The 25592-nt window shown below is 35.4% G+C and overlaps 1 protein-coding gene across 1 annotated transcript; it reads left to right on the forward strand.

The window, feature by feature from the left end:
* Nucleotides 1-25548, forward strand: LOC115448571 (cuticlin-1). Its single transcript, XM_037441046.1, has 9 exons — nucleotides 1-142; nucleotides 2497-2595; nucleotides 9749-9925; nucleotides 10239-10361; nucleotides 20967-21075; nucleotides 21278-21502; nucleotides 21838-22042; nucleotides 22292-22576; nucleotides 22848-25548. The coding sequence occupies exons 1-9, from the start codon at nucleotides 25-27 to the stop codon at nucleotides 23085-23087; spliced, it is 1581 nt and encodes a 526-aa protein (XP_037296943.1). The 5' UTR covers nucleotides 1-24; the 3' UTR covers nucleotides 23088-25548.
* Nucleotides 25549-25592: the final 44 nt, after the last annotated feature.

Here is a 25592-nt window from a genome sequence, read left to right on the forward strand (position 1 = left end):
GCGAGCGCAGGCGAGTTATGGCCAATGGAGAGGCCCGACGGCATGCCGGTCATCCAGTCGCTGGAGGTGATGTGCGGGAAGGACCACATGGACGTGCATCTCACCTTCTCGCATCCTTTCGAAGGCATCGTATCTTCTAAAGGTCAGTATTATAATCTTAATAATTGAAGTCCCTTTAAAGGTTCTTGTTGTATTTTATTTTGATTTTTCTAAAAGGTTTGTTTTGTGGTTGTATTTTCATAGTTTTGGAAAAAACTGTAAAAATCCATCCGTGAAATCATTTCTGACATTATCGTTGTGATAATTAAATGTGTAATTAAGTGTGATATAAGACGCCAGATTCAACGTAGCTCGTTTCGACAGTCTCTTGAATGACCATTGCACTTCACATTAAGTCAATCACTATTGTTTTTCCATAAACATTTGCGTAATGTTCACACATCGGGTAGAGAAGCCTATATATAAGTCGGGAATTTTTAATGAGTTAATCTTACGGACATATAATTATATCGTCTTTTAAAGATTTACAACTACCATTAATAACAGAATTATGTCTAAAAGAACCTAAATTAAAAGAAAATTCGTGTCTACGAAAATCTCATTAAACGCCTTACAGATTTCATTAAAGACTATAAAACAGTACTCCACCCTTCCCGACACAGAATCACGTATCGCGTACGAGTAACTCAGTATTCAGAGCGGCTCTAATTGTGCCGGTTAATTGCCGTGGTTTCACTAACAATTATGACGGTAACATGCTGAATTATTAATAATGCGCACGGCCCAGTTCGGTACTTACGGTTCTTTTACGCCGTTCATGAAATGAGGGGAATGATAATGCCTTGTTAACAGATAGAGTGTCTCGATGGCGCAGTTGTTGTGCTACGACACCGCTCTGATCCGGGTTCGAAATCTGAGTCAGGCAGGGGTATAAGCAGGCCGTTTGGTAAAATCTGACACAAAGTTATTTATCAGTCAAACATATTTTTATCATAATTATTATGAACTTTTTCCTAAGGAATAAGGATGTTTTTTATGTAAAACATAAAATACCTGTCATATTTCTACTCAAAGAGCATGCTGACAAACAACGTGTTGCGCCTCCTGTGTAGCGAGGCTTTTTAAAATTGCCTAAATTTATTTAAACAATTGGCAATAAAGCTCAAACATTTCTATTGTTTTATTTTAATTTAAAGACTCGAGGGCGTCAATTAGTAATTAACTTCGCATTTTACAACGTAAAAAGTAGTTTTGAAGTACAAATTAGGGTGCATATGCAACTAATTATTGTTGTTAGAGAAATTTTATCTCATAATTTTAGTAAATAAGTATCTAACTTAAAATTTTCAAAGTAATTTCTGAGAACTCTAAATGTTCTTATGTTGAACTTCACTGTTTGTCTAATGTTGTACCATATTTTTGGGTAGGACCATGATGATACTTTCTAACTATATATGGAACGCCCACAGGCTCCTAACTCTTACATTGTTTTAAAATTGTCAGACAAGTACCCAACCCAACTCTGGCCTACACATTGATAATTATTAGACCGCGGTACTTTCATCCAGAAATTCGAATTAAAAAGTACATATCTGTATTGCGTTTCATACCTTGAGACTTACGACTTAAAGTCGCAAATTCTTGGTAATTACTATTCGACCAGTTCCGTTGCCGCTAAAGACTTTACTATAGTACCAATCCACGTGTATTTTCGCATACGAGAAACCAACTGTAAAGTAAGGAAACTATCATTATAATAACCGTTAAATGATTGAAAAGCTTGTAATGGTATAATTAGTTCCATGTGAGATGCAAACGTTGGGTGTTAAGGTATCATTCCGAACATAGAGACATGCTACACATTTTGTCGGTAAGTATAGCTTGTAGATATATGAGCCGATTTCTAAACATGAAGTTGTAGTGCATTTTCCATCCTTACATCTATGTTTTAGAATAATTTCTTCATAATATAATTTCTATGGTTATTGCTGTAGTGTATTCGTGCTAGTTTTTATGTTATATTTTTACAACTGGAAGATAAAATGTATGTATAAACGTAGTCTTATTTAGTAATAGCAACATAGCTTTTCAATTAGTGTTAAGTACGTATCATATAGCAATTTCTATGCTCTCATTACCATAAGACATCTATTTTAATGATATATAGCACTATAGTTACATATAACTGTATATTAGTTATAATGTCCATTAAATCAAAACTGTCTGCTAACAACTGACGAATTATATAAGGCATTGATATATTCCAAAACTCCATACATAAACGAGACTTATTTAATAAAACACAGCTGACCTCATAAAAACGCAAAATTCAGGAGCTTTAATCAAAACTACACCTTAAATCTCAACGCTTGTAATTCTAATTGGATGTGACAATCGTATCCAATGCAATTGTTATTCTAAATTAAACCTTAAATGATGGTAGTAACATCTATAATTATAAATACTGGTAAGATGCTAAACGTTAAGGTGTTGCAGGCCAGCACGGCGACCCGCGATGCGTGTACGTGCCGCCCTCTACCGGACAGACGTACTTCTCGTTCAGGATCGCGTATGCTAAATGCGGCACAAAGCCAGGTAAGCTATTTATTAATAATATTTATTTTATAGCCCTATATATTAAGTCACTGTTGAACATCGGCTTCTATACTGCTAAGAGTAGACATACGTTTAGTTCGGTTGGCAGACTTAATATACCTTCCAAATATTCATGTATTCGTACTTCGTAGGTAAGCAAATATGCCATGTGAGTATGAAAATATTGAGAATAGACCTTTTTCCTCCATCACTAAAATGAACGATAATTGTCAAATAATACAAGTGTGGTTAGAAAAGTCAGTGGTTTGAGCCTTGTGGCAGGGTTCGAACTTACTATTTCTCCGGTCCTTTCCACTCCAAACTAGACTAATACTTATTATTAGTTAATTATTAATGCACAAATAGAATATAATGACAAACTAGTGTTACCTGAGACTCGCCGAGCTTCGCCGCTCGATGCCATAAAATGCGTGCCACTGCTGATCCTGGCTTACAGGATTTATAGTGGTGTGTGTGAGGGCGAGAATATCTCTTCAAATAGGACATAACAGTTAGAGTTAAGGCGAAGTTAAATTTAATATAAGCTATTAGTCAAACAATTTTTAATACGAACTAATTTCATACTATTCCAATGAATGAAGTTGGTTGAATTCTAAGTTATTCTCATACATTTTCATAAAATTAATCATAACGATAAAAGTAATTTATATTTTACGCAACTGTATGAAATAATTCAGTATTAAGACATTACTTTTATCTTCATCTTATTGTTATCAAATGTTTATGTAGATTAGTTGAATAATTATCATAAATCACAATATAATGATTTTATGCGTTATGTTTCTTATACCATAACGAGTGTGCATAATTACATCATAAATCATATTTTTGCATTTGTTTTTACTGTATTAAATGATATATTAAAACCTCATATATATGGTGCAATTATTGCTAGCAATTGCAGATTTTTGATATATGTTAAGACTACATCAATTTTATCGAGAATTGCTTCGCCGTTGCGCATGATCAGACGGCTTAAATGTTTTAAAGTAATTATTGCTTACGACTATTTCTATCAATAATTGATCTGTTTAATTCAGTCTTAAGACTGACTGCCCCCGTGTCATACTATTGTATTTCGTACGCAAGAAGTTGACAAAGTCTACGCTACGCCTTAGATATGCCTAAATATTATCATCATGATGATGGTGCTGTTGAAATTCCAATCATAGTGTCATAATATTAGAGTATACTATTTAACTTAAAAACCCCCGCCGCGCCGTCAGCGGGCGCCGGGCTTTATTGGGGTCGAATGAACAAGAGTTCAAAAGGCAGACTACTCAATTTAACCCCGCTCTGAAGTATTTATCAACTGTGAGAAAATTTATGTCCATAATTCAAAAAGCATCCTCTGGCGCCTATCCACGTTTAACTATTCGATATGGTAATAAAAGAAACACTTCCACTATACCTTACTGACGTAGATTGTTAGTATTTTGAAAAAAATCTTACTGCAATAATTGGAGATATTAAAATCGAAAAAAAAAAATGTTCCGACAATTTTTTTGTTAGGAGATTATTTAAAAAAAAGATGGGAATCTTATAGTTTATAAAATCCAGTTTAGACGTTATGATAAGTTTTAACTTTTAATATAATGTAAAATAAGGCTTAGTACTCATAAATACATTTTTAACCCTTTCATTAGAACAGAACTTTCATTTGGACATCATCGGTATCGAAGAAGCAAAAGTTTAATTAGGTATCCATATTAAATTCTAATATAATTGCGCATCCTCATACAATATCAATTGCAGTAATAGGTGTATATAAACTTTCATTAAGTCCCTATCATTAGTTAGCTAATCAAATCATGTTCCGGCTTGACGGGACGAAATGGACCGAAACTAGTGTGAAATCGATAAATACGTTCCAATGCGTTAATGACACCGTTGTATTTAATCGATAATAAATCGTTTCTACGAATCGATTTCTATAATAGTAATCGGGTAGAATTTTTAAGCGTGATTACTTAGAATTGAAATTTTAGTAAATATATTTAACATTAAGAAAATTATTTAAGGATACATATTTCTTTTTAATATAGTATTTTTCGTAAAAAACTTAATTGCAATTATTATTTGCAAGTAATTATAAAGTAAGTGTTTTGCTTAGAAAATACATTTATGAATTAAGAAAACTTTTTAAGGATACATGTTTATTATATGAACGCAGTATTTTTTTATAAAAAATATGAAGTTATTTAAATTATGAACTGTGTTTGCTATAACATGATTAAGTTATAAAACCATAATATGTATAAATACGTTAACGTAAATATAAGGAAACAGTAATTATAGCTTGAACAAACGTGTTACATATTGTGGTATACGCCTTCGAATGAATTAAATTATGATCTTACTACCCGTAATTATAATAATAAATCACGTTCGGAACATTAAATATTACACGAACCATGCAAACTGTGTAAAAATGTTATGGTTTAAAATACTATTTTTACTTCTAGAATTTTCCGAGCATATTAAAAGTTGTTTTAATTTTTAATAAGTAATTATTATGGTGGGTATTTATTTCCCTTGGCTCCTTTATCACTTTACGCGTTTTGTACCCGGGTAAAAAAAGAAAGAAAGTAATAACGGAGTAATAGTAGTTATTGTTTTAAGTTTAAAATATACACCATTAATATCTTGGTTATTAAACAACTACCATATTAATGGATGGGTATAAGAATTGCGAAATAAGTCCTTCAGCCATATTAATAAATGCATAAAATATATAACAGATACACCTTACCCACAAAAAGTCGAATCAAAGGCGCACGTGAAAATCTGGCACTTCAATAATAATTGGGAATGTATACCCTAAAGATATAGTTCGATGAACATGAAAAATCAGGACATTTCTTTTAAACTAAGGCTGGCCCAAAATGGCACGGTTGAGGCATATTATATAATTTTTTTCATAAGTAATGACGGGAGATTTTTTTTAAGGAATAATACTAATCTTTTCTAAATTTGTTCACATACCTTTTAAATTGATACTTTGAAAACTACTATACTATACTACATTAACGAAACGGCGATAGCCTAGTTGGGTGTGGAACGGACTGCCGAGACGAATGTCCGCAGGTTCAAATTTCTAAAATCATGTGTGTATTCTTTGTGAATTATCGTTCGCTTTAACGGTGAAGGAAAACATCGTGAGGAAACCTGCACATCTGAGAAGTTCTCTATGGGAATTTCGAATGTGTGTAAAGTCTACCAACCCGCACTAGGCCAGCGTGGTGGACTAAGGCCTAATCCCTCTCAGTAGTAGAGGAAGCCCGTGCTCAGCAGTGGGCAAGTATATAATACAGGGCTGATATTATTATTATTATTATACTACATTATACTTTTTGTTTAAAGTGAACCTTGTAGTTGGTTAGTTTAATTAAACCATAATTACTTTTTAACAAAACTATTAGCCATTAATTTAACATATTAAACAATAAAGCTTCACCATTCCTTCTCTACCTTTACAACCATGAATTTGTTTTAAAAACCGATCTCAATATTAGTTACTGCAGGTTCCATTTATCTCAGAAGATCACGTCGGAAACACGATGTTCTTATAATTTATGTGACAAATGAATGCAAGAAACGGGCGGTTCGTACTGGCGTTTCCGTTCGGTAAGGGATATATTCCTGCAATCAGTTTGCATTTCTATGATACTAATTAGTTGGAAATGATTTGTTGGTTCTAGTTCAAGGAATAATGAGGATAGATTTTGATTTGAAGAAAAATAAATAAATAAGACTTAGATATTTTGAGAAATTAGGTTACCATTTGCTTCAAAATACTGTACTTAATAAAAATTATTAGATTATAAAAATTCATTTATTGATGGTATTTTAAAATATAAGATTATGGATACAAAATAAAATTAGGAGTCTACTCAACAACTTCTGTTGATTCTACAAAGAAGATTTGTAAATCTTCTGAGTATTTACTCAGAAGTTGTTGAACAGGCTCCTAATTTTATTTTGTAGCATTTGCTACTCAACACATAAATTTATAAGCCGACCAAATACAAAAAATAATACTGATCAATGCTTCCAACTAAATTGTTATAAAATGAGTACTATCCATATTAGGTGTTTATTACGATAACTAACATATATTTACTCGAGTTGTAAAACAGGCTTTCAATTAATTATATAGTACTCGTGTTCTTATTTTGATTTTTTCCATTTTTTTTTTACATATTTTACAGCCAGTTACAAAGGCATATACAGCAATGTCAAAAAGGAAATGGTCAGCAAAACTTTTTACTAACACGTCAGCAGGGCGTGTTTCAAAGACATCTCAAGAAATATAGCTCTGTTTTGAGTTATAGCTGAAGATATTTACGAGTGGTTTGACGTACAAATTGCGTTCAATATTATTGCTGATTTCACACGTTGCAAATGTTTTATCTCCTAACACTGTTTTTGCATTGAAATATTAAATCATACGAGAAATAAAGGATTTGTCACAATAAATCTTTGAGATTTACACATAAAGTAAGAATGACTTTTGTTAAGTATTATGTGACATAGATATGTTTTGTTGATGGAGATAAAAAAGGGTAAATTTCAGATAAATTGTTGATCCGTATCTCAAACATATTGCAAATATGATTTTAAAAGTATATTTAGATGCTTATACTAAATATCAAATTAATCAATGCGGAGTTCTTTTACACAAAAAAAAATTGGAACAAAAGTCTTTTTTCTACCGGCACAGCAATGTGACGCCACTGAACCTGATGGAAAGCGGATTGGGGTCCAATAGCATGTCGACTGACGAGAGATGATTACTCCTTGACAGTCGTTACAATTATGCCGGCCTGTTGGAACCGGATATACACAGGCAGATTCCGAAACGCGACACACTTACGTAAGCCACTATGGCGGGTTTGAACACCCTATCTACGGTGGTCGCTATCCATGGATATCAAATATATCCTACCACATGCACGATCTAAAGTTCACTGATTTTAGAAAAAAAATATTTCCAAGAAAATATACTATTTATAGAACTTTTTCATGCATACCCAATCTGTTCCAAGTACTTACCAGAAAACTCTAGAGTATCTTCGATGATTAAGTATTCTTTACGATAAAAATCGCTAACAACTTGAAAACACATAAGCTTATCAAAAGAGGTCGTATGTAGAAAACGCTGGTTCTTCAATGGTATTTATTAGCGTATTGTCAGAAAAGGCTATCAATTTCCACAGCTTCCTTTCAAACGTGTTGCTATTAGTGTTAGGGTTATCTGATGTCATTCGGCTCGTGTATGATTGCCTTAATGCCTATTTATGTGTTTATGATGCCGCTAAAGAGTCGGATATAAATGATTATAATAATTTATTAACGGATACTGCGTTCCTTTGTGATAAATGACGTTTGTAAATGGAATATGTAAATTATTTTGACTGTCTCGGTTGCGTAGTTGTTTGGAGGTTCGACGGGAGTGGTGAGGTCTTGGGTTCGATGCTCGGGTCGGGTAAAGTGATGATTTTTTCTTAGTACCAGTACGGAGTCTGGAATTTGTTCTGAAGTCTGATACGGTGATAGGCTCGCCCCATATCACATTACGGGACGAAATAGACTTGGCAGAATGTGGATGCACCAGTTGCACCTCTGCCTACCCCTTCGGGCATAAAAGGCGTGAGTGTATTATATGTATGCAAATTATTTTTTTTGGTGCTATTTCCATTTTTTTTTGCCTGTAGATAATTACTGAAAAGGTTATGACGAATTTGATGTAAATTCAAAACCAGTATAAGTCAATTTGACAATACTGGAAATACATTAACAGAGAATGTATAAAAATATAATTTCTTGATACATAAACTAGTCAGTATCAATTACACAACAACATTTATTTCATTGGTAATGGTAGCCGCTCCTTAAAATAACTCAAAGGCAGTGGAACACAAAAACTCTACCACAGCACACTTAACTTAAACTTTACAGCCGCAATCTCCATATTAACTTTCCGTTTAAAATCGCGCTTTAATTCCACCTAACCGTCGGTAATTCGCAACAATTTAGCTATAAATCTGCTCATCGAGTTTACCGCGCGTTGGTCCCATTTCAACAATGTCGCTGTGAGTTTTTCTCGTTGATTCCTAGCCGCGTCCACTATGGGCAGCCAGCTGGCGTGGTAACGGGCGTCCCGCTCATTCTGCGAACGCCGCTCGTGCGCATTGTTTCTCAGAACCGTCGCCACACCGACCGCATTGCGCACCACACAAAGCCCATATTCCCATAACAACTCCGCTGAAAGATACCATCCCTCAATCCTTTCAAGCTCTTCGTATCGTTAAACGTTCTGAGGACACCCTCAAGCTAATTTCGACTTTAAGTGCTGTGCTGATGTAACCAACTCGAGTGATTAATGCTAGTGTATCGATGAGGGAGTTAGCTGGAAGCGCTTAGGGGTCAGTTTCGCTTGAGCGACTTCGACCCGTAGTCGGCCCGATCCGCGTTCTTTGGACGGCATCAACTTTTTATACTAGTACATCCGCATAGGTACAGTCTTACCAATAATAAGGATTTAAAAATTAACTTTTTAGTCACGAAATATGTGCGATTACTGGGAACCTGTTGGGAAGGCGGCCCGAGTATCACGTTCTAAGAATGTTTTCAAAGATGATCTCACCGTTACATTTCTGGTTCTGTTGATCCTTGGAACATCACGGTGCAGTTGTTTTAGTACATCATGTTTTAGATCCTTTGCGTTTTGATAACAGTTGTCCATAAAGCCGCTTGTAGCGTTCGCAAAAATGTTTTATAACATATAAAAAATATTTGAAACGTGATATTTTTAAAGACTATATAGAAAATGCTTTTCCTTAATATCTAACAGCTAGAGGATGATAGTATAGAAGCAAAGACTAACTAGTATGTGTTAAACTGAATCAACATCATTCAGAACTTAGAATTACAAATACATGACGCTCCTTCCTCACACTGAAACATCAATAAGACTTATTTAGTGTCTAGGTAGAAATAACAAAATTTCTTTAAAGGCCATCGTTTGGTACAGAGTATGTCTTAAGAGAAGATATAGAAATTCTTTAAAGTAAAATTCCATTTCTGTTTAATGTAGAAAGGTATACTTTAATAAGAATTCCAATTGCAGACCTCCACGGTCAGTTCTACGAGAATACGGTGGTAGTTCAATACGACAAGGATCTGCTGGAAGTGTGGGACGAGGCGAAGAGGCTGCGGTGCGAATGGTTCAACGATTACGAGAAGACAGCGTCCAAGCCGCCGATGGTCATCGCTGATTTGGATGTCGTGCAGTTGGATTTTAGAGGTATATAAAGCAATATCTCTTATAATTCTGGATTTGACCTTATCCTATGAAACGTTCTAGATACGAAAAATTCTGGAGAGGTTTTACAAATGGAAATCTTGAATTCGATTCTCAAGTCTGGCTGTATACGACAGCCTATCCATTTGAAAATTATTCTTCCTGGGAGTTTCAGTTCCATGGTAGTTATGCCGTTAATGTAGTAGTAGTTGTAAAAACAATTGGACTCAGCAAAGAATAATTCAAATCCGATTAATGATTTATAAAATCTCAAAGGAGTTTCCAAGAGATTTGTATCAAAATACATTACTTGCAGGTGACAATGTGGATTGCTGGATGGAGATCCAGGCTGGCAAGGGTCCCTGGGCGCCGCCGGTGTCAGGCATCGTACCGTTAGGGTCCACCCTGACCCTAGTCGTTGCCATCAACGATTATCGAGGTAAGATCTTGAAAAATTTAAAAACAAGTGGAAAATTTTAGATGACAGGTGCTCTTAATTTATCCATCTGGACCTAATTTTAGGGAAGTCTTATTACGAACAATATTGTGATAATGCAAATCTAAAATAATTACATGTTTCCTTCTATAGAGGAACATAGGTAATATCGTTTTCTCAATAATTTCAATCAAAGAATGTTAAACCATACTATCAGTTCGGACGTGATAAATCGTTGCAAGAAATATCAAATACAATCTGAGTTATCTCAAAACGAATATAATATTATATCTCTTATTTATCTCATAGTAGTTTCCATTGACCATAGCATTATTATATTAAGTTCTATGGAACTTGCATAGAAAGTATAAGTTCTTTCTTACCACTCTCCATGCTATAAATTACCAAAATAACTAACATCCGTGCCTCTTAAATTTATCCCCTTTTTTGTCTGACCAGTACTTAAATAAAATGTGTGGCGACTTAACTATTTATAATAGGTTTAGAATTAATATTATTATAAAAGTAAAAGCTATTAATATCTGGGTCATTAATGAGTTGAGTTGTGTAGGCTCGGGCAATATGTTGCGGTGTTCAAAATATTTTGAATAATATCGCTATAAAATATCTTAACATACTTTAATACATTTAATTGGATTATTAATTTTCTTTTCCATTTTTCATATTGATTTGCTGTAGTTTGATGTTTCGTACATTATGAATCGTGAACACGTTTCGAATGATTTATTTGGAAAGTTAATTTTTCATGAATATTTCACTATAATCATCATCATCATCATCATCATCATCAGCCTATATCTTTGTCCACTGCTGGACATAGGCCTCCTCCAATATACGCCATTTTACCCTGTCTTCGGCCTGTCGCATCCAGTTCTTACCAGCGACCTTTCGCAGATCGTCACTCCACCTAGCTGGAGGGCGTCCTACACTACGTTTGCCGAGCCGTGGTCTCCACTCAAGAACTCGTTTACCCCATCGGTTATCGGTTCTTCGACAGATATGCCCTGCCCACTGCCACTTCAGTTTGCTAATCCTGTGTGCTATGTCGATGACATTGGTTCTCTGACGAATGACCTCGTTACGAAGTTTATCCTTCAGAGAAACTCCGAGCATAGCACGTTCCATAGCTCGCTGAGCGACTTTGAGCTGGTGGACCAGCCGTACTGTGAGCGTCCACGTCTCGGCACCGTAGGTCATGACAGGTAGGACGCACTGGTTGAAAACCTTCGTTTTCAGACATTGTGGTAGAAGTGACGAGAAAACCCGACGCAGTTTGCCAAATGCGGCCCAGCCCAGCTGGATTCTCTTTTTAACCTCCCTCTCAAGGCTGTTTCTTCCTAATTGCAGAATCTGCCCAAGGTAGGTGTATTCGAAACAACTTCGAGAAGGTGGCCATTGACAACGATAGGTCTTGGATCTAGGTGGTCATTGATCATAAGTTTTGTCTTATCCAGATTCATTGTTAGACCTATTCGCTGTGAGGCCGAAGCTAGGCTGTTTAGCATCTGTTGTAGTTCCTCCAGTGTTTCTGCCATTATCACTATGTCGTCTGCGAAACGCAAATGCGAGATGTACTCACCATTTATGTTAATGCCCATACCTTTCCAGTCCAGAGTCTTGAACAAATCCTCCAGTGCGCTTGTGAACAGTTTTGGGGAAATAACATCCCCTGTCTCACCCCTCTGCGCAGCTGAATGGGTCCCGACTGCTGGTTCTGTACTTGGACACACATAGTGGCAGATTTATATAGACATCTCAGCACTTCGACATAGCGATAATCTACTTGACAACGCTGTAAGGATTCCAGGACAGCCCAGGTTTCGACAGAGTCGAAGGCCTTCTCATAGTCCACAAATGCCAAACACAGGGGCCGATTATACTCCTCGGATTTCTGTATAATCTGCCTCACTGTGTGTATGTGGTCTATGGTACTGTATCCTCCGCGAAACCCAGCCTGCTCCGGGGGCTGAAACTCGTCGAGTCTCCTAGCGAGGCGATTCGTGATAACCCTGGAGAACAACTTATAGACGTGGCTCAGGAGTGAGATGGGCCTATAATTCTTTAGAAGGGTTTGATCCCCCTCTTAAAGAAAAGAACCACCAGACTCCTACTCCACGCATTTGGAGTTCTCCCACAGTGTAGAACGGTGTTAAACAGCTTTTGTAGCTCCTGTATGACAGGAAGGCCACCTGCCTGCAGGAACTCCGAAGTAACTCCGTCCTCACCGGGGGCTTTTCCATTTTTAAGTTGTCTCAGAGCCAACACGATCTCGCCTTGGTCGATTTCTGGCAGATCGTCGCTGTAGTGGCGCGTCAGGGTGGCTCTGGGATCATGGTCGACATGCCGTGGATAAGGAGCATGTGCAGCGTATAATCGACCATAAAAGTCCTCAATCTCGGCAAAAATCTCCGACTGTGACGAAACGGTTTTGCCCTTTTGTGTCGTTAACTTCGTCAGGTGGCTCCTTCTAAGCTGCTGAGCAAATACCTTAGACCCTCGGTTTCGCTCTATCGCTTCTTCAATGAGGCGTGTATTGAAGCTCCGAAGGTCTCGGCGTATCATTTTGCTATGCGCCTGTTAAGGTCTGACCTCTCTGACGAAGTAACTTGGGTGCTTTCGCGTCTATTTGCCATAAGCCGTAGAGTCTCATCCGAGAGTTTGGACTTTCTGCCTCTACGCTGCATTTTACAGATTTTGATGCCCTCTCCTTAAGCGCATCAACCAGATTGTGTAGGATCTCGTCAATATCTTCAGAGGGTGCCAATGCAGCGAATCTATTTCCGAGCATTCTCTGGAACTTTTCGGAACCCGCCATGATTTGGAGTGGATTAGGTCGGAGCGTGGACTTCATGAGACGGCTTCTTTCAAGCTTAATATCGATATTCAGAGAGCCTCGTACAAGTCGGTGATCGGATCCGGTATTAAACCTATTGATCACTGAGACATCTCTGAATATGTGCTTTTTGTCCGTCATGATGAAGTCGATCTCGTTCTTTGTCACAGTATCCGGACTTCGCCACGTCCACTTCCTCTGGGGTCCCTTTTTGAAGAATGAATTCATCAAAAGAGCCCCTCTTCTCTCAAGAAAGTTTACGAGCATTTGTCCTCTGTGATTCCGACATCCATAACCATGTGGTCCCACTCTGGATTCGCCGTGACTTTGGGTTCCCACTTTAGCGTTGAAGTCCCCCATAACAACGTTGAAATGGGCCTTTGTGGTATTGTGCAAGGCTTTTGATATGTCCTCGTACATATCCTCCACGTCGTCGTCCGAATGTGTCGAAGTCGGTGCGTAGACCTGTATGATCTTCATGGTATATCGTTTAGATAACCGAAGAACCATATAAGCTACCCTGGTCGACACACTGGAAATTTCTTCAACGTTGTTAGTGAGGGCTCTATTGACGAGAAAGCCTACGCCACCCTGGGATATCCTATCGCCTTCGCGGTAGTATATAAGGTGGCCCGAGTCTAAGGTGATAGAGTCCTCTCCCTCTCTACGGACTTCACACAACCCTAGGACATGCCACCTTATGTTCTCTAGCTCCGTCTCCAACTGTGCGAGATGTTCATCAAGCCGAAGACTTCTGCCGTTGTAGGTTGCCAGGGTCAGTTGAGATGGGCGGCCTATCGTAGCCCGGGGATTCTTCGCACCCCTGCCCTGCCGTTACCGTGACCGCCGCCTTGGCCAGGAATAACAGGGCGACCGGGAACTGGGGGCCATTTCCTATGATTCTGTATCATTGGAGGGTTTATGCCCATAATCGCCACGCTGGGCAAACGGGTTGGCGATCGATCACTATAATGGTAATGAAATAAGAGACGAGTGATTAAGTAAAGTTTGAGTCGTAGGTGAAGATATAGAGAAATCAGTCAGTAATTATCCAAATAACCGCCCATATTAGGAAATTCTAAGGTTCAGAGCAACTATTCCAGGTTAAATTATTTCAACTTGAAATTTTCGGACAGAGAATTAAGCTTAGCAAAAAAAGTAATAACATAACGATATTATAGTATACAAGAAAAAATACAAATCCTATTATTCATAATATGGATTATTTAAAAACACAGGAAATGAAAAAATAATTTAAAGTTAATTAATTCGAATTCGATATCAAACGTATTGTTAGCATTTACCGTTATTGGATTGACATCGATAGAGCGACATCAACCTCTCCGATACGTAAATAATATTACACATTACACTTTCACCCAATCATTTGGTTTTAGGTATAATAGAGGCTCGAATTTGGAAAATAATAAGGAAGAGAGTCCTACGATATTATCTATGCTTGATTTTGTACATTATTCTGTATATAACAAGCAGTACGAGAAAGAAGTCCTTATGTAAAAAATCCATTAAAATTGATTAAGAAATCAGGCACTAATTTATTTATATTTAAATAATTTTGTGTGCAGGAGTGGGCGCCTAGTAGGGATATCGCTCCATCTCGCTCTTTCGCACGCATTCTCTTTCCGGCTGACGTCACGTGCGCGTTTTGCGCTTCCTTTCTTGATAATTACTCTTACCGAAATTATACCTCGTCGGCTTCTTCCTAGTTAATTTTTAACAGAATTTTTAAGTGAATATTTGATAAAGAACAAAAAAACAGTTTTCGCTACTGCGGTTTTTTATCATTTGAAATCATAATGTTAAACAAATTTAAACAGTCCAGTGTGTACAGACAGAAATTTAAAAACTACATAAAATTTACATAAAAAATATAAAAACACAAGTGTGAATAAAATCTCACACAAACCAACTATTCGTGTAATTTTGGTCCAGTTTTATAATTACGTTCAAACAACTTTTGTCGCTAAATTGTCTATTGTTGTCGGTAACATCAAAGGTGGTAATGTTGTTTTTCTCCAACATAACATTTTTATTGCTGCTATTTCCCAGATGTGTTGTTTGGAATTTCACCTCATTAATTGTTAGGGTTCCGTAATTAATAAAAGTTGTTTTGTGATTTTTAGTCTCGTGGGATTGTCATGGTAGAAGTTGGTATTGGCGTGCTGGTGTGGATTGGTATATAGTTTTTATTGTATTAGCTTGACATTATAAAAGTAGTTTATACCTTAAACTGATTTTGAAAGAGCAACACCAGAGTTTCTTAATAGTTCTTCTCTGGCTTTCCGGACTGGTGGTAGAGTTAATATTGACGGAATCTGAATAATGAAATAATTTATTTGAACATTTTACGGGTTCAAATAAATTATTTCATTTTAAAAACACAAGACTTGATCTCAGAATTAAGCTAGTTGTTAGTTCTCTAGACATGGTAAAAAGAGTGTTCTTTGTCTTTTGTATTGATACGCAATCAATTTGGGTTGAAACGGCGGTTTTAGAGTAATATCCGGGCAAACTTTACCGATGACATCACATAAAAACTGCGGCTCTGCTTAATTTTGAATGTCCTCTTAGAATGTACCAAAAAACATAAGTCAATGTCGTTTAATTTTGATGTTTATGATTGGTCGAGAGTCCAATATGTCAGTCACGTGTTAGTCTTTTAACCCATCACAAAAAAATGATACAGAGTCGAGTCTTTGTAGCCATATTCTAAACACACTGAACTGAAACGATACTGTTTATATTCTTATTTTAGAAATAACATCTATTTATGTTCCACGGAATATTGAGTAGTTAAGTTTATCAGTATATGGCGGATATCCGCTTCTTGATAGGGCCATAAAAATCATGGCGGTGTGTCAATAGAAATGTAAGGTTACATTTCATATTTGGACATTTTTATAACAACAAATTAGTATGTTTAACATCGGCAATATCATTTGTAGTGGACAAAAGCGATAATTAAATACATGTTTAGTTTGTATTTGGCAAAAAAAAATTTAAAGATGGTATTTGTTCATGATTGATGTTGGGTTAATGATTTGCTCTGCCTCAAACTATGATAAAATGTTGAATATTTTACTTATTTAGAGAGCTTTACTTGATTGAGTAATACAATTTTATCAATTTATTGGTACACACAGAAACTATAGAAATCCTTCAAAAATGTACCTTACCATACAATTACAGTGATATTGAGCATGTTGAGTGATTAAATAGCGTTGCAGTAATAACTAAGGACTCCACGCACGGTCTCTGTGTTCATCGGATAAGTAAAATTAACAGGCCATGCTAATACACACAATGAGAAAGAAATCACCAGTCTTTATATATTGTTGGGCCATTTAAAATAACAAATCATTGAGTCATGTCAAATGAGGGGTTACTGGGAGAAACTTTATAGTTAACATTCATATCTAATAAGTAAAAGTTTCTGATTTCGCTAAAGAACTAGACGACAAAAAAGGAAGAGTGATAGTATGAAACTCTAACAGATAATTCTGTTATCTTAAAGAAAAATCTTTACAATAACCAAACTCTATCTCTCGAAAAATGCATTTTTTGACGAGCATGGCAAAGCGACACTGCACCTGATGGTAAGTAGAGTGGAGTCCAATTGAATATCTACTGACGAGAGGTGATTATCTCTCGGCAATCAACACAATTATGCCGGCCTCTTGCAACCAGATATATATAAGCTGATTAAGTTTTAAGATTTTGTGTACGGTGGTCGCTATCCAGGTGTATATACAATACATTCTGTTAGGAAATAAAAGAAGAAGAATTTATAGTGTCTGAAAAACTGCTATAAACAATTTAATAGCCTAATTAAAATTATTCTCAAATTCAAAAGCTTTGACTAATAGAATAACCAAAAGAAACGGGTCAATTTGTAATTCATAGACATTAATTCCAAAAGTCAATATTTACGGTGACAGAAAACAAGGCTTTGTTGACTTACTTTCTTAAAATAGATTATGCTAAGTTGACGAGTCCACGTTTCATTAGCCGGTGAGTAAGCCCGCCATGAATTCGATAATTAGAATGTTTTTTGTGGCCTTAAAATTCATCTTTTCTAAGCCGACTGGTTTATAAAAACGAGATGAAAAAATGAGAGTGACATTAACACCCACACGCATGGACCTACTTATACCACTTGAGGTAGTCTTTTCTGAGGCTAATCTTGATTTGAAATAAGATTGAATATGAAGAAGTGATCAGTTCATTAATAGAAAGGATATTGAAATTTTGAAATATCTTACGCTTACTAAAAATATTTGAATATTTTAATACCTACTAACTTTTGCTCGCGGCTTCACGTACATGATATAATTTTCTGAGATAAAAGCTAGGGTCTCAAACTATCTCTCTATTAAATTTCTTCGAAAACCATACCATAGATTTTGAGTTTATCGTTCTCAGACAGACAGACGTGGCAAAAGATTTTATAAAATATATAAATATACGCAATAATATTATATTCTATTACAAAGTTACTATATTAGGGTTATAAATAGAATGCAGTTTAAATAAACGAATGATAAGTTAGTAGGAGCCGATATCTTGATCCAAGTTTATACGGTATTAGATAAAGTCGGATTACGTGCAATTGTCACCATCTGCTAGCAGTTGCCATTGGCAGCCCACTTCACCAAAATCCATAAATTTGTTCACTCACAACTGCAGTTGATCATGTCAACAGTACAAATGTAGCCCGTCTGATATCACCGTTACAGGAAAGAGTTAATATCGCTATTCAAGCTGTTAATGATATCATAACCACCAACAAAGAAAAAGAAAATTATATTCTAAAAGTAATAAGCTTATATAATGAAGATAATCAAAGTGAATCAATCGATGGACACCGTCATTACCCTTTACCATAAAACTTCAAGGCTCGTTATAATAAATAAGATTAATCACTCATGTGAAACTTTAAGCCGTCACGTGCTAATATTGAAAGTCGTAAACTGTATGACGGCAATAATGGTGTGCAAACACGGTTTAACGGTACAAAATAGTAAAAAGTAAACTGTACAAATATGTAGGGGTTTACTTAACGGCGCTTGCGTTGGGCCCGGACCACCGCCAGGCCCGACTCACTTTCATACAATGTCACTTGGTAATTAATTTGTTTTATCATTATTGGAACTGGTGTGGACCATATTTTTGTAATTGGATCTGGTCCGTGATTGGTATGTTTATTATTTCGCAAGATTTTACGGTACTTGTTGATAAGTTCAACTTAATTAGATGTCGACGTAAGAGACGTAATAATAGATGATTTCAAGAAAATGTGATACATATTTCAATCTATAATTAACTATAAGATGTTGATTTTTTTTATTGCTTTAAATGACGATATGAGCTTGCCGTTTTCCTTATGGTAAACGATACGACCGCCCATAAACAGTAGAAACACTATCCAACACCTTGACGTACAAAGTATTATTTGGTATACCACTGCGCTCGCCATCCTGAGATATGAGATGTTATGTCTTATTATGTCTAGAAGTTACACTGACTATAATGTTCTTCGAAACGGAACACAGCAGAGACTACTACACTGATTTAAAAGCCCCAGTTACACAATAATTTAAAATTGAATTATGAATATTAAACATATCTACAGAATCATCACGGACATTCCGAAGAATAGCCTCATCCATAAAAGTAATACATGCGTTAATAACTAAACAAATAAATCAAACCGTTTCCAATCAGAATGAAGCATTGATGATGATCATTCGTGCGTTATGATCGGTTCCGTTGTTTGCCATTTTGCTCTAATCAATCACGGCAGATGCGATGAAGCTTGGTTCAAACTATTGTATGTGCAGTAAGTTATGTCGGTCGCAACACGTAGTAATTCTGTTCATGTATCGAATTGTACACGAATGTAAAGGTTAGAAATGTTTTTGGATTGTCAGTTTTGGAATTGGGTGTTTTTATGTATTTGGAATCTTCGTTAAACTAACATAATTCTCTAAAAAAAATTGATACTTCTGTTATCACAATACAATAAACATAGTTTTCTCATAATGATTTATGTTTACGCGAATGTTAGACATTCAAACTAAACGTTTATGTCATCATTTTCTCTGTTATAATTGCCTTTTGATAATTAAATTCATGCTTAGATACCTTACTACCATTAAATTCGTGGACGTTTTTTATTTTACTGCAAGCGATAAAAAAAATATCCGACATATACTTTGAATGAAATGCACTTCTTCATCGATAATATCCCCAGTTTATTGGTAGGAAAATATAACAAAACTTTAGATTTAATATACGCTCAAAATTTAAGCCTTGAAAATTACAAAAATGTGTGAACAAAGCCTTGTTTCGCTCGTTTGATGCCGTTTTCCACTCAGTTGGTGGTACCTACTAAGCGTTTAAGTAGCCTGGCAAAAAGCCAGCACAGTCAAGCCAACTTAAGTTGGCACTTCTCCTAAGTAAATCAAGAATATCCGCTTAAATGTTGTAGGTGTATTACTGGTTAATGTTTTAGAAAAATTGGATAGTTAAGTTTTAGAATTGACCATGACAGAAGATGAAATATTATGTTTAAGCTAACAAATCTTGTAAAATATGAAAAGATCAATAAATATTAATGTTCATGATAAACTTAAGTGTCAAAACAATTTTGTTTTTCAGAAGACATTCACACAACAATTTTAAATACAAAGATTTGAGCACCATAAAATATTATCTTACTGGCCATGTTGATTTGACAAAGTAACTGACAGCCGATCGATTCCAGATTCCAGGCGCCATAGTTGGTTCCATTTATGGCTTTGTAGGGAATACGAGAATTTAAAACGAGTTTTACGTCGCAATGAACGGCTTTAAGTGTTATATTTGAAGAGTCGAACGTTGTATCTAGAGTTATTGAGTGACGTATAATACTACAGCGTTCGAAGACAATTTGTAATTTAACTGTTTGGTTTGGAACTTGTATTGTTTTCTTTTGCCTCTACTCTGTCAGGTTCTTAAACTTTCACATGTTCCGTATTTATCATTGTATATATAACATCATCAAATTAATAACGATGTTTAATATTAGGAATTAGTGATCGAATGTTATTATAATTTGATGGTCAAATGTTGTAAATAATGGCGTTTATAATTCATCGTTATTACCAAGTATATTTTATTAAACTAAAGATTGTAAAGGAAACTGCAACTAAGAAAATACAAGGTAGCAGCCCCAACGAGCAACAAGGCCCATACATAAACATTAGAAAGGCGTCACGAGCGCCTTATCGTTGGCGCCGGCAAGCACTTTAATTCTGCATCGTCCCTGCTTGCTTTGTATAATGGAATGTTTGTTAACACTTTTCCCTCGTTCATCGTCGGTTTGCGGTTAGCCTCTTAGTTCCGACTATTGTTTGTGTTGTTATTAACATTAATGGATTTGCTGTAAAAACCACTCGAAAGAAACCACTTACTACACAACCTGATTGTCTGATGCCAAAATCTCATTTAAGGCTATTACTAATTTTGCAATTGCAATGATGGTCTGATAATAAAAGTATGAACTTGATTATATCTTGAATTAAAGTAATAAAGTAAAAGGTAATAAAAAAGTACAATAATTAACTTTTTTAGAAAAAAAGGTTTCTTTGTGAACATTGAAGTGCTATAAGTTTATTTGGTAACCTAGAGTGGTTGCAGGAAGTAACAGTAGTTGGATTAAAAAAATAATGAAATATTCTCTTTAATTTCAGGCGAGTTTGACATGCGAGTGAAGTCTTGCGCCGCTTCAGATGGTTCCGGTCATATTATCCAATTGTCTGATGAGTACGGATGTGTGTTGCGTCCTAAGATGATCTCCAGGTATCTATAGAATCCTCAATTAATTATTTAACTCATAAGTATTTTAAGTGCTGACTAGTTGCTGGATTTAAAATCTTATTCATTGCGATTAATTTCCTTCAGTGTGTAAGGTACAGATTGGTCTAATTCTTGATTCCTAATTGTAATTTTTATCATTAATTCTTAACTTGGTTATTGTACTACTAAGTATCTTTTTTTCTAGGTTCCTGAAAGCCAAAGCAGCGGACGAGCGAGCGACTGTTATAACCTATGCATTCTTCCACGCGTTCAAGTTCCCCGATGCTCTCAGTGTCCACATAAGGTGCAAAGTGGAGATATGCAGGCATGGGTGTTTGGACCACTGCCAATTAGCTGGTGTCACTCCTCAAAGACATGGAGCGTTAGACAGAAAGGACGATAGAACTCACCAAGATCATAATGAAATCAAGTAAGTGTTTCCACAGGCAGATTAAAAAGGACTTTCAGAAATAAATCTCATAATAAATAGTTTTGTATAAAAACGCAGCAGCTGTAACTGGACAATTGTGTTTTGAAAATTATGAATAAATAGCTGTTGTTCTAAGAACGAAGTTAAATTAAAAAAACAATTTTATACGGTAAATATTCTCACTTTGTAATGTGTGTGCAACTGAAAACTTTAAAAAAATATTAAAATTCGTATATATTTGTTTAGATTCGAGTGCAAGTCTGTCAGTGAACTAGGCACATATTCGTTTATAAATTGAGTTTATAAATCTCATCAAAATTTCATTGTATTTCAAGCGATTCATCAGCTGAAGACGGATCAAGTCTAATAGAAGAGCAGCGTCTCCCGCTGGAAGAGGCGTTTGGTGATGAAGTCTCAGGAGACGCTGTCCCCGCGCCAGCTCCATTGCCGCAACGAGCACCAGCGCCTGTGGTGGAACCCGATGAGGATCACATGTCTGTTGTTGAAGAGTTGGTTGAAGCCTTTGCTAGACCTTTCACTGTAAGTATTTTTATAAGTTGTTTATTTTTTTTTATGAATTACTAGAAATAATGATTCTTTCATTATATTCTAATTAGTTATCATTATAACATAAGGTTCATCTTAGTTTTCACAAATAAAATGTATGCTTATAATTCTATAATTAACACTTAAATGCGTTTAAAATACAGGAGATAATTACTTACTTACGAAGTAAGTCACGCTACTATACCAAGTTTATCTGTTATAAAATATTTTGTGTTTCAACAGGAACGCCCAACGAACCTTGGTGACAGGGAGCGCTTCCCCCACGGTCCTCGGAACCTTAATTCCAACATCCAGCCAGAGCCGACCCGTGATACAGTAGTGCCAGTGAAACCTCCGGGTCCCGCTGTAGCTGGTCCAAGGTCCTTGCGCAGAAGGCGTACTGTCCGAGATGCCAGGTCTGCTGATGTGGGCGTTTCGGGTATATACGAAGTAGTTTCCGAAGCGGACCTCGCGTTTGGACCATCTAGGGAATCTGTCACTGTGTTTAGTGGACGAATTCGTGAAGAGGTAATTTATTTAATTTTTTGTAAAGTGGGCACTAAATAGAAAGTTGTTTTAGTGTATAAAACTTGTGTTTATTTCAATTTCATTGTCTATACACATGCCAGTGAGATTGTATTGCATTGATGTAATCAGATTTTTTTTAAGTTATCCCCTCTTGGTGATGTCATTGAATATAGATAATCATTTCTACTAGGTGTCTAATGATAATTATAAATATGAATACATTGGCACAGTATGTCAAAATTATCTTAATTTATAACTATCCAATTTCCAGGTGGTCTACGGCATTTGTATGGGCGCTGTAAGCTTCGGAGCATTATTCGCTTCCGCGGCGGGAGCGGCTGCAGGCGCGGCCTTGGCTGCAGCCGTGATGCTGCAACGACTCCGTTCAAGGATGGCCATCCAACCGCCACCACCTATCTCCCCAGCGCCTGCCTCCCACTCCCTGGCCGCGTGGATGGCTCTGAGACTCCTGGGATCCCCACCACACCCCCACCACTCTCGTGAAGGCTGACTCGAGTTTATGTGAAAGACTGTTAGTTTCTAGTTGTGAGTGTGTTGTGACGTTGGGTATTAATAAAACATAGTTTATTATCAAATGTGGTAATTCTATATGTTAAGATATTTCAGTTAAAAATCATATTTTGATTTAATATTAAATGGTGCTGTACTGGTGCTTGTATATCATCAATGATAATACCGATTATGTCCATTGTGTTTTATTAACACCCAATAAATTTTATGTAAATCGATATTTTCAAATTCATAGAGTTTTCGATACCTGATTATTTCCTTCTGTGTTTAAAAGGTCAGTTTCTTTCGAATGAGTGAACACATCTAAAATAACACTATTCTTATAATTTACGTTAGCTGTAAGTAAATCAATGGTTCTAGAGTGTCAAATGGTGCTAGGTCGTGCTACGGACTAAGTCCTAAGAAACCTGATTATATAAAATTTTTCACTGTTGTGAATATACATAAGTTGTACATATATATTTTTCTATGTTTTTACACTGATTTTCGTGTTCTTTAGATTTTAGCGGATAAGAATAAACGAGTCATGCCATTAGAGTAAGGTTTAGTTAATCCAGAATATACGCTACTTGTTATGGATTGCTCATTTATTTGTGTAGATTGTATGTTTATATCCGAAATGTATTAATTTTACTCATTTTTAGTGAATTAATCAGAGGCTCTGATATTTGCATTCCTTCGTCACATAATCACGTTAATTTGATTAAAAACCATACTTATAGCAATAGCATGAAATTTATTGAGTTTTAAGGCGTTATTCTATTGTTTGCTATATTGGGATGAAATTTGCGAACTAGTAGAGTTGGTTCGAATTATTTATTTATTATATACTTTAGACATGTTTAGAGAAACTAGTAATATAATTGTTCGTCAAAACCTATATTTAGTAGATTTATTTAATTTTATTAATGACGAAACACGTCTTGTCTATTAATTTAATAAAATGCTTAAAGTTAATTGGAGCTGCAGTCTGTTCATATTTTATTACGTTATGTAAAATATGGGTAAACGTTGGAGAGACTGTTACTTCATCGTAAGTTATTTATTTAGGAACTCTAGATTTAGTGTAAGATTCACTGTATACCTGAGGCTTTACTCCGAATGCACGAGGTCGATACTTAAATACACTTAAAAAATACATTTACTTACCAACCAACATGACTCCAATTTAGTACTGTATTTAAAACTGTGAGTTCTTGAGAAGGGTGCATATACCAAAAATCAAAGCACAGTTTATGTCAGGTTATGAAAATATTCTTGTTTATCACACATAACTAATTGTTGTTGCACTGTAGTATCTTAGAATTTTATTATAGCTTGTTTGTTATTTACAATAATAAAATAATAAATAATAATAATAATCCTTTAGAATGTTTACAACTCTGATCTACGTTTTCATCTCATTAATGGTAATTTATTTTATACTTACATGATTAGTAACTATCGTTCTTCTTTACAATTTGTATTCTTATCCTAATTTTGAAGATATTCAGAATTTCGTCTATATTTTGAGTAACTTCTTAACCAAGTTCTGATTACGATTTGCGCAAATTATCTTCTAAGGGATTTGCCAGACAGGTTGTAAAAACTCAGCCAAATTTTTGCAACGTATGGCAAAAATAAAGTAAAAATATTTCGTGATTTCGGAGTGCGCCTCATTAACGTTATGATATTTTGAAACACCAATGAATGATAATAATAGATATATGCTATTCTAAACTTGCATTTACTCAGCATTTATTTTCCTACTTGTAACTCTTACGTTGCTCAATAATGTATTTGTATTTAATTAATTAGTTTTAGTTATTTTTAAGTATTTATAAATAGACCTGATAGTGGTTTGAGAGGTCAATTTACACGTGGTAATTGACGGTAACTGGAAATGCTTTATACGTTTGTACGTGGTCCATAAAAGCCAGAAGTCCTAATCTAGTGGCTCAAACCTTTGAATGTTAATTAGGAAAACTACCACAATTATTGAACTATAAAGCAATATTTTGGATAGATTTTACAGCACTTTTTATACTGTTTAATAATGTAGTTGTGAAGTTACAAAGATGATTTGCATTTCCGCATTTACAATAATACAAAACGTGGCGTTTCACTTAATTTTAAATTCAAAATTGTTTCTATAATAATGACCTTTCAAACCTTAATACATGCTACCCAAAAATAATGCATTTATTAATAGAGAAACTATTATTTCGTAAGTTACGTGTAGTTTTCGTCAGAAAACTAATATCCCTAAGTGCAATTTTATGTTTACACAAATATTTAGTCTCCACTTAAGAATCTAAAAGGTTGAGGTGATAATTTCTGACTTATTTTACGGGGATTTTTTTATACATATCTTGTTTAAAATGTCTTTCTTGATAACATATTTGGTATTAACTTAAGCACCTGTTTTGTTTAATGGAATAAAATGTATGTTGAAACATTTATCAAGTTTTGTTTTCTTATTTCTCCTACTTAGTAAATAATCGTA

The sequence above is a fragment of the Manduca sexta genome, chromosome 21 (assembly GCF_014839805.1).
Source record: "Manduca sexta isolate Smith_Timp_Sample1 chromosome 21, JHU_Msex_v1.0, whole genome shotgun sequence".
In the NCBI taxonomy this organism is placed as follows: Eukaryota; Metazoa; Arthropoda; class Insecta; order Lepidoptera; family Sphingidae; genus Manduca; species Manduca sexta.